Source organism: Gossypium hirsutum, chromosome D09 (genome assembly GCF_007990345.1).
Source record: "Gossypium hirsutum isolate 1008001.06 chromosome D09, Gossypium_hirsutum_v2.1, whole genome shotgun sequence".
Lineage (NCBI taxonomy): Eukaryota > Viridiplantae > Streptophyta > Magnoliopsida > Malvales > Malvaceae > Gossypium > Gossypium hirsutum.
Genome location: NC_053445.1, coordinates 5,019,128 through 5,029,924, shown reverse-complemented (window position 1 = coordinate 5,029,924; position 10,797 = coordinate 5,019,128). Strand labels below are relative to the sequence as shown.

Below are 10,797 nucleotides of genomic sequence, written 5' to 3'. Positions count from 1 at the left end.
CTGTTGTCCCGACCACTGTACTACCTTGGTAGTAATACAGATTGTTCTTTCTTATGCCTTTCAACATCACCAATGCTCCTGAAGTTGCTTTAAGAACTCCATCTCGTATTGTCACAACTAGGCCTTTAGATTCTAACGACCCCAAAGAGATGAGATTCTTCTTCAACTTTGGGACATATCGTACATCCCGCAAAATTCTAGTAGATCCATCATGACTCCTCAGTTTAATTGAACCTATCCCGGCTATTTTACATGTGTTATCATTACCCATGTAAACAACCCCTTCATCTAGTTTTTGAAATTCAAAGAACCATTCCCGAATGGGACACATATGATAGGAACAACCAGAATCCATGATCCACTCATCTGCATATAATGTTGAAGATGTCATACTAAGAGAAAAGTCTGACTCTGCTTCACTATTGCATTCTGCAACATTTGCATCTTGCGGAGTCTTCCCTTTTTTCTTCAATTTTGGACAATCTTTCTTCCAATGTCCTTTTTCTTTGCAAAAAGAACATTTATCTTTGGCAACAGCTCGACCTTTGGACTTTCTTCTCTTCCCCTTAGACTGACTTTGCTGACGACCTCTTGTTACCAATGCTTCCACTGCTGCTTCACCTGAACCTTTCAACTTATCCTTTCGGCGTAGTTCATAGCTATACAATGCAGCAGTTACTTCATTGAAAGTTACTTCCGATTTTCCATGAAGTAGAGTAGTTTCAAGGTACTCAAACTCCTCAGGAAGCGATCCCAACAACATTAATGCCAAGTCTTCGTCTTCAAAAGTCACATCCAAATTCAACAAATCAGCCACCAGCTGATTAAAATTGGTAATGTGCTCGTTCATCGTGGTACCAGGAACATAATTGAAACGAAACAGTCTTTTCTTCATATGCAACTTATTTTGACTGTTCTTCTTCAAGAATTTCTCCTCCAATGCTTTCCACAATTTACTTGCAGAAGTCTCTTTACTGAATGTATACTTCTGCTCTCTGGAAAGACATGATCGAATTGTACCACATGCCAATCGGTTGATGGTCTTCCATTCTTTATCATCAACCCCTTCTGGTTTTTCTTCCTCAATGGCAATATCTAGACCCTGTTGAAAGAGGGCATCTAGAAGCTCACTTTGCCACATGCCAAAATGACCTGTTCCATCAAAAATTTCCACTACAAATCTCGTATTTGCAGTTCCAATCCTCGGCAAAATGTACGAAGTGGAAGTTGTTGATATGGATGGTTTTTCTTCTGTCATTTTTGCCATAGCTTCTACTTAATAGCCACCAAATGCAGAATACCCACAAGCTTTAGGAAATGTTTCTGATGTGTAAGATCAGACTAAGCTGCAAACACAGAGCATACTACAAAACCTTGGCTCTGATACCAATTGTTGCGGAAGCGACGATAATATTAATAACAATATTATCAGAAATATTTAGATAATTATTATGCCAACAATTATACTAAGAAAATTCCCAGTTAAATTGGAGGGGTCACAAATGGTCCCGCTTAAAACCCAACAACTAGACAGAACTCACTTAGATATTTATAGCAATAATAACTAAATAAATATAACCAACATAAAGCTATTAAATATAAGCAAACAAATAAGAAATAAAATACCAGAGATTTAACGAGGTTCGGCCAATTTAGCTTACGTCCTCGGACACTACCAAATCAATATTTCTTCTAGAAATATTACAAAGGAGAAGATTTTGGGATGATACAACCAAAGGGGGAGGGGTTCTATATATAACAAACCAAACCCCCTCCCTTTCTATCTTTTCCTAATGTGGGATATTGCCAATATTCAACAAAGCAGGAGGTGGACATATTCCAATCATTTTTAAAACATTGCCCGAGTTGTAAGGCTAATCAATCGAGTTGCACCATAGATAAAACTGAGTCATAAGTATTCAATTCACTTTTTCATTGTTTAAGTTCCGACTTGTAATTAAATATTCTCAATAAATTCATTTTTAGAATTATTCTGGAGTAATTTGAATAATATTAATTGTTAACATGGTTTACGAAATTCATGAGAAATTAACATATAATGTGTTATGTGAGATTCATAACAAGTTATGTGAAAGTATACTACTGTGGCATATCAAATTATTAAAAAATATTTATACAAATTTAAAGTAATTTCCTTTTCTTTGAACCGAATTCGATCAGATTGAAAAACTTGGAAATATACATAAAAGTGGAACACCATATAGATAAAAGATCCTAAATTGTTAAACTTTAGCTTGACTGTGACGAAATTGCCCATTAAGTTCAGATTCAACTTTCTCGTCTCCTATGCAAATTTCTTATGCATAAATATGGTTTGGATATTAAGGATTTCAAGGGCTATCATTTCTTTTTCTATATGTTGGAGTTTTGTTTATATAAGGACGAAATTGAAGATGAACAAAGATGACTTTGGAGAGCAGATATTTCTAAAATGTTTATCTGGTTGGAGCATAAACGTTATAGTTTCCAAACTGATGGGTTTCTAGAGGAGTCAAAAGGTCTTTTTGCAATTGTTATAGGGGCCAATTGTTGTCATTGCTTCCGTGGATGTCATGGACCTTGCTTTTTCATGGAAATTTCTATGTTGTTAGTATGAATAATATATAATAAAAGGAATGAATCTTCTTATGGTCCATATTTGTTGATAATGATACCTCCTTTGTTTTAATTTAATTTCCACAAAACAAATGCATGCATGTTGGCTGCTATTTTACTTTATCACCAAAAACAAGATGAGCCAATCACCTTATTGTTTTTATTTCCAAACAATTGCAAACAAAATTTATGAAATTATGCTAATTTCAGAGGTTTAATTTAAGACAAAGACGATTCCCTCTTTAATTTGGTATAACAATTTAAAGATGTTGATTTAATTATGGCCCAAAGCCTTTTCGATCATTTTGTGGATATACTTTTCCATTCCACAAGAGATTATGACTCCGAAATTTTTGGAATTTTATTTTCCAAACAGTTGGCCTTTACTTCAAAATATCGTATTTAAATGCCATATGTTGATTTACTGGTTAAAGTATTCATTGCCTCAAATGTGGTTTAAGTTTAAGTCGCGTTGCTGTTAGAGTTCTATTTTTTTCTTGTAATTCACCAAAAAAAAATCATATTCAACTTCTATCTACAAAATTTTTCACCTGCTCCAAAAGGGACTTGAGACAAATTAATAACGTTTTCTTTCTTCGCAGATTTTAATGAAGTTATATCTATGCTTATATAATATATTATTGAGATCAATACCAATTTTGTCGGAAAAATTACATAAAAACCAATTCTTAATAGTGTAATAAATATTAATATACAATTAAATGGTAAAAAGAACTCAGTAACAAATCAAACCTCTTGATTAATTTGAATATTATATGTTGTTTACATGATTTACCGAAGTCATGAGAAGTTGGCATATGAAATACCATATGAAAACATGTTGATGTGACGTGTCAAATTATTAAAAATATTTTTAAAAAATGTAAAAGTTACCCAAATTTATAAAAAAATAAAATATTAATGATTATTAAAAAAACGAAAAAATTATAAAATGTAACTTCACTTAAATGTCAAAAAATTATTTATAAAAGAAAAATAAAAAATACCCACATATATCGGTAACATAAATAATTCTTAGACTTATGATACTAACTATGTTGAATGGCTATAAATAAAAATGCGAAACCTCTAATCATAGGAACAACGTCAAAAGTGACATTCCTCGAAATTTCTTCTCAAGTTGTTGTAAAGAACAATCACCTTTGCTATCACTCATTAAGGATAATGCTCACTCTTTGTTATCTCCTCCCTTCTAGCTTTATAGACAACTAGGATTGTATAAACTTAATTGAAATTTATTATAATCACATATATCCTCATTTTAAATTAAGTTTTTTTTATCACTTCTTTCATCCACTTGTTAATATAATATAATTAAATTAATATTAACTAATAAAATTTTAAAAATAATTTTATTTAATCTATGATATCAAGCTTTCTATTTTACAATATGATTTGAAATTTTTAAAAGTTTTGAAGGGAGGAACATAAATTATCCTTATTTCTTAATGCTATTGTAAAAATATTTGAAGGAATATAAAACAAATTAGGGGTCAAGGCTCGACTCTCCCTTTTATTTCTTTGAATGGAGACCTCTTACGTGTAGCTGGAAATTGTATCCAACAGTCTTTACAAATTAATGAATTATTCTCAAATCAAATGCAAATACTTTCATTTGCTTCTCACTCAAACATCCTTTGTTTCTTTAAATCTTCATTCATTTCCCTCAAACAAAATAACAACGCAAATGGGTTTTCACTTACCGCGTTACTTCATCCTCCTACTCCTCTTCCTGTTGTGCCCAATATTACAGGCAGCAGAACCTCAAGACCCTGCCTGTGGTAAAGAAGCATGTGGAAATATTACAATTCCATCCCCTTTTGGAATCCATAGCACCTGCTATACGGAACCTTGGTTTAGAGTGACTTGCAACCCAACCCTCAATGGGGTAAAGCCATTCATAAACGTAAATGGCATCAATCTGGAGGTACTTGGAAAAGCGCCCTTATATTCAAACGCCATTCTCATCAACAATCCAGTTACATATATTAATTGTGATCGTATAAACGAGGTTAGTGGGAGGGTCAATCTCTTAGGCACTCCATTTTTCTTCTCAAGTAAGAGGAATTATTTCGGGTCAGTAGGTTGCGGAAATTTGGCTACTATTTTAAGTAACGAAGCTGTTTCACTTGGCGGCTGCATTCAACCAAGGTGTGACGATGGTGCTTCTGAATCAGGCTGCTTTACTCAAATTACTGCAAATCTCACTTCCTATACCGTCAACATGAGAGCCATGTATCCTGACAGCAAGAGATGCGCATCTGCTTTCATCTTTAGCAAGTCCTCTTTCCTTAGTGCTTATCCATTACCCACTGGCATCAATAATGGAACTACGCATGTTCCCGCCGTGCTCAACTGGAATTCCACCCATTGTGGTGACGGAGGTCAGTCACGCGCTGTCACTTCAATTGCTTGGCTTTTATTTTTCTTCTTTTAATCCAGTTAATATATAGACTTTGCTAATTGTTTAAAATCAGTCTTTAGAATCATATAAGTTCTAAAAAGGGTTTTTAGGATCATTCATTTTGTATATTAATATTTTTGGCTTTCAAAAATTTATACCTAAAAATTTTGTATTCCAAAAACTTGAATTAATACTTAAATGAGATTAAATTAAATTAAATAATTACTTTTCAGAGGAGTTAAAAATGTAATTTTTAAATTTATTAATCAAGGGTTAAAGTGTTTATGTTAAATTATTAATTCTTTTGAAAGAGGCAGAAAGGTGTAGTTCACTAATTTGTTCAATTAATTAGGGAGATCAAGGACACCGCTGGATTCATATTGGTTATATATATATAATTTCGAGTTAATCGAGTTGACAAATCCTATTTTATTTTTTTAACTCAATTCGAAATTTTTTCGAATTGAGTCAAGTGAAATGAAATTTGAGCCTAGTCAAATCGAGTGAAATTTTTTTATTTAAACTGAAAAATTAAACATGTCAAATTAAAATATTGTTATAGTATAACCAATTTCTTATTAAAGCACATAAATTTGAAACCATACATATTTGAAAACTTTTTCAAAGAAAAATAAAAAAATACTTTAGTATGATAAACTTGAATCATTAATTAACTTATTTAGGTCCCAAAATTATTATTCTAGAAAATTTTTAATTTTTTAACTTTCTTTATATATTTTTAGAATTTCTTATAATTTTTTTAAAAAATATAAATTTTGGATTTTTTATAAATATTTTGAAATTTAAAAATTATTTTGAATTTTTGAAAATTATTTTGAATTTTTTTTAAAAATTTTTGTTGAGAGAGACTAATTTGCCCATTTTCAAACTTAGCAGTGATGTAAAGGATATATACACCAATCTATTATTCGAATTATTCTAATTGTAAAATTCAACTCAATTTGAACTTGAAACTCGAATTACTTATTCGAGTTGACTCTAATAATTTGAATAACTCAATTTGATTAACTCGAAATTTGAATTTTTTTGATATTTTCAAATCTAATCGAGCTTTACTCATACCTAATTGGATGTACATTTATTTAGTAGATTTTACAATTTACTCCTTTTTTTGCTAAATCCGCAGTATGCGGAAGACCAAGACTAGGACCTATCAACGTCAACACCTCCAAAGTATGGTCTTGCGGGAATGTTACTTTTCACTACCCCTTTAGAATGAAGGACCAAGATTATGAAACTAGCAATTGGTTCGAAGTAATTTGCAGCAAAACCGCCAATGGGGGAAAAATTCCTTTCTTAAACATAAACGACACGAATCTACAAATACTGGACTTTGATTTTTTGGACGGCATCATCAAGGTCAACCATCCAATTACTTACTTCAACTGTCGAAAGAGCCATTACAATGGGATGAGTCTCAACCTAACTGGCACCCGCTTTTTCTACTCAACTTCTTACAACAGTTTTTATTCTTCAGGTTGCGGTAATTTAATTACTATTTTTGGCAATGAAACAGATAAACTTTTGGGTGGATGTTTGCAACCAAGTTGTAGGATTAATAACAAGACTTCCCAAGTTGCTAGTTGTCTTGCTTTTTTCCCTCAGGGTCTCAGTTCATTCTACATAAACATGAGTAATAGGGTTGATTCTAGTGATTATAGGAAGAAAAAATCATGCGGATTTGCTTCCTTGATTTCTGATGACTATGATTTAGAAGATTCTGATATAAGTAGTAGGATGTATGTCCCAACACAACTGCAATGGGGCACACCAATAATTGGAGAATGCTATTTGAATGATAGTTCGAACATTTCTTGTACATCCGATGGTGAATATTGCTGGTCGAGGTTGAGCTCTAATCATCTATGTGCGTGTGATAGGGATACTCGCATTTATTCGACGTTATGCAAAGGTATGAATTAATGTTTTTTAAGGAAATTTTTTTCTTATATCTATATTATCTTTTTTATTTAACAATTTAAATTACATTATTTTAAGGGTATTCACATCTTTTTAAATTTTTATATAAAATCGATAATAAATTTAAGATTGTGAGATTTGCAAAAATTTTAAGCTTTAACATTTATCATTTCAACAAGTGATTCATTTAATTCTTATATAAGCTTGTAATAAAAATGTCTATTACATAACTTTTTCCAATCCCATTATGAGTGTATCTTAAATTAATATTATTTTTTAAAGGGCTATTTGAGTTGGTGTCACACATCAACTCAGTATGGACTCAGTTGAAAAATTATGAAAATCTATTACTTTTATAAAAGAATAAATATTATTATGAGAGTACTTTTATCATTTTATATTTTATCTAAAATCTAAAAAAATGAGTATACTAAAATTTGAACAAAGACACCTTAGTAGCTATTACTTAACTTTACCATTTCAATCGACTCTTTTTTTTTATATATATCAATATTTTTTTAAAATAAATTGGTACATTAGTTTTTTTTTCACTCACATAGTTAGTATATCATAATTTAGTTATTATTGGTTGAGGTATATCATGACTAAAATATACTAATTAGTTGAAGATTCAAGATACAAAATCATATTTAATGAAGTATGTAAAATTTCGATATATATATATATAAATAAGTGTATAAAAAAATATGGGGAGTAATCCACTTACACCGGTATAAAATGAAAGTTGTTTTACATCCTTTTGTATCCCCCTATACGATTAATATTTTAATAATCCAACTGTTGAATTTATGGTTATATTTGTACTTGTCATGTATGTAAATTTTTAAACTGATTTGATATTTCTATCATATTGATCTACAATACTCAATATATTAATATATATTCAACGGTTGAATATTTTTTACATTAAATAAAAAGTTAGAAATTTTTAATTTATCAAATTTTACATGAATGAATTATATGAATAAAATATTAAATTCAACGGTTGGATTGTCAAAATATTAACCGTATAAAGAGATACGAAAGGGAGTAAAACAACTTTAATTTTATATTTATGTATTTAATTTTACACCGATTGAAGTGAATCTCTAAAAAAATATGTACTTTTGCATATAATTATGCATAGTTTTATTGGTAAAAAATTCTTAAACATCTATAGTGCCAGAAATGTATACACTGCATGCATTAATTACTTAATATCTATTGCATTATATGGATGACGCATGTAAGAGTCTCTCTATTATAGGAATTTGACCAAATTAGTCCCTCTACTATTAAATGAATTAATCTAATCCTTATATTATTAAAAAGAATTAAAGAAGACCAAATTAAAATATAATTAACATATATTTTTTAATAGAGTTAATTATTTTTAAAGTTTTTATGGTTCGGTAAATGAAATATTTTGTTTAAAGTAGAATAGATTTTGAAAAAAAATTCAAGACATTTTTTATATAGTAAATGTTAACTCTTTTATAATTTAAACTTATTTAATTATTTTTAATAATATAAGTACTAAATTGATCCGTTTAATAATAGAATGTCTGATTTGATCTGATCTATATAGCATAAAGACCTCTCAGATACTTTAACCGAATAGTATGATTATAACCTTTTTTTTTCTTTTTTATTCAATTCTTAAATGACAGATGGGAATTGTGGGGATTATCAGTATTGTCGCATACTTTGTTTGAATACCCCTACCAACTATTGCTCGTCGGAGTCTTGCCCTCCTAATCATTATGAATATAATAGTACGGGATTTCGTTGTGAGCGCAAAAAACAAACTCAAAATACTCATAACTTGACAAGCATTATTATAGGTACGTGCTGATTTACACTTTTTGTTTTTAAAGTGGAATCATTATGGTTATTGGATTATGTCAATTCAAGGTGTGTTATATTTACTTTTGAAAGCGTGAGCCAGTAACAATCATTTATCATTAAATTTGTAAGAGTTGAATATCGATACAATGGATGGTGCGATAAGGTTCTATCATTGTTGATTTTAATTTTCAGAGATTTACCTTTTAACTATGTTTCTTATATCTATATAGGTTGCAGCACTAGTATTGGGACACTATTTCTACTACTCGCAACATGGTTTTTTAGCCTGTATTTTAATTTTCAAATTCACCTTTACCTATGTTTCTTATATCTATATAGGTTGCAGCACTAGTGTTGGGACACTACTTTTACTACTCGCAACATGGAGTATGTACAAAGTCCTCAAAAGAAAACAAAAAATCATGCTGAAGCAGAAATACTTCAAAAGGAATGGGGGTTTGTTACTGCAACAACATTTGTCTAGCAATGAAGGTAATGTTGAAAAAATTAAGTTGTTTACTTCAAAAGAGATGGAAAAGGCGACGGATCATTATAATGAAAACCGAATCCTTGGTCAAGGAGGTCAAGGGACTGTTTATAAAGGAATGCTAATAGATGGAAGCATTGTGGCTATTAAGAAATCCAAAATGGTGGAAGGAAAGAAATTTGATGAAAAGAAGGTTGAACAGTTCATTAACGAGGTGATAATTTTATCTCAAATTAATCACAGGAACGTGGTTAAGCTTTTAGGGTGTTGTTTAGAGGCTGAGGTTCCTCTATTGGTGTATGAGTTCATCCCAAATGGTACATTATGCGATCTCATTCATAACCAAAATGAAGAATTCCCATTGACATGGGAAATGCGTTTACGAATTGCGATTGAAATTGCCAATGCCTTGTTCTATTTTCATTCAGCTGCTTCTGCTCCTATTTATCATCGAGACATCAAATCTAGTAACATACTTTTGGATGATAAATATAGGGCAAAAGTATCAGATTTTGGAACTTCAAGATCAGTTGCACTTGAACAGACACATTTAACTACTCGGGTGCAAGGAACTTTTGGATACATGGATCCCGAATATTTTCGAACAAATCAATTTACAGAGAAGAGTGATGTTTATAGCTTTGGAGTTGTTCTTATTGAGCTTTTAACAGGACAAAAACCCATCTCCACAAACCAATCAGAGCAAGTGAGAAGCTTGGTATCTTATTTTTTGCATTCAATGCAGGAGAATTTCTTATTTAGCATTCTCAATCCAATGGTAGTAAAGGATGGTCCAGAACAGGAGATTATGGTTGTGGCTCTACTAGCAAAAAGATGCTTGAATCTTAATGGAAAGAAAAGACCCACCATGAAACAAGTAGTAATGGAGCTGGAGTTGATTAAAGCTTCAGGTGGAACTGTTATTGAAGACTGTGGTGATGAAGAATCTGAAACAGATGACATGATCCGTTCATGGGATACCAATCTTAGTAGTTCAATGTCCAGGACAATTCCAACCGACAGTGTAACTTGTCCGTTAAATTCATCTTCCTAGTTTCCAACACTCCTGAAACAATTTATCTTGATTGATAGCCTTTATCTTATGTATTTGTCACACTGGTGGAGTCTTGTGGTTGCCCAAGAATTCATACTTGTTTCACTCAATGTTATTTTATCTCTTGAAGGTATTTCTTACACAAGTTTTGGATATGTTTTGTTTTTCTATTGCTAAGTCGATGAATTCATTAATTAAAAAGACCTCCAAACAGGGATACAAAATCCAAGGGCACCATCAATCGAAAGAATAGTATCCCTAATTATCCACAGCTCTTTTTGCTGTTCTTTTTATATCTAAAGTAACACAGAAGAAGAAATTAAAAAATTGAACACACAACTTTAATTTGAAAAAAAAAACTCCAGAGGATAAAAAATTACGGGTAAAGTTAAATTTACTATAATAACAAAAGAACGAATAATACAA

General features: G+C 30.9%; 1 protein-coding gene across 1 annotated transcript; it reads left to right on the top strand.

Moving 5' to 3' along the window:
* Nucleotides 1-4,257: 4,257 nt before the first annotated feature.
* LOC107941229 (wall-associated receptor kinase-like 9) lies at nucleotides 4,258-10,504 on the top strand. Its single transcript, XM_016874784.2, has 4 exons — nucleotides 4,258-5,021; nucleotides 6,189-6,974; nucleotides 8,653-8,826; nucleotides 9,170-10,504. Exons 1-4 carry the CDS (start codon nucleotides 4,325-4,327, stop codon nucleotides 10,369-10,371), a joined length of 2,859 nt encoding a protein of 952 aa, XP_016730273.2. The 5' UTR covers nucleotides 4,258-4,324; the 3' UTR covers nucleotides 10,372-10,504.
* Nucleotides 10,505-10,797: the final 293 nt, after the last annotated feature.

Excerpts from the sequence above, each read along its gene's own strand:
- LOC107941229 (XM_016874784.2), top strand. The coding sequence starts at position 4,325 with ATGGGTTTTCACTTACCGCGTTACTTCATCCTCCTACTCCTCTTCCTG. Across the intron at positions 6,975-8,652 it reads TTATTCGACGTTATGCAAAG|ATGGGAATTGTGGGGATTAT; the intron begins GTATGAATTAAT and ends CTTAAATGACAG. Across the intron at positions 8,827-9,169 it reads CTTGACAAGCATTATTATAG|GTTGCAGCACTAGTGTTGGG; the intron begins GTACGTGCTGAT and ends ATATCTATATAG.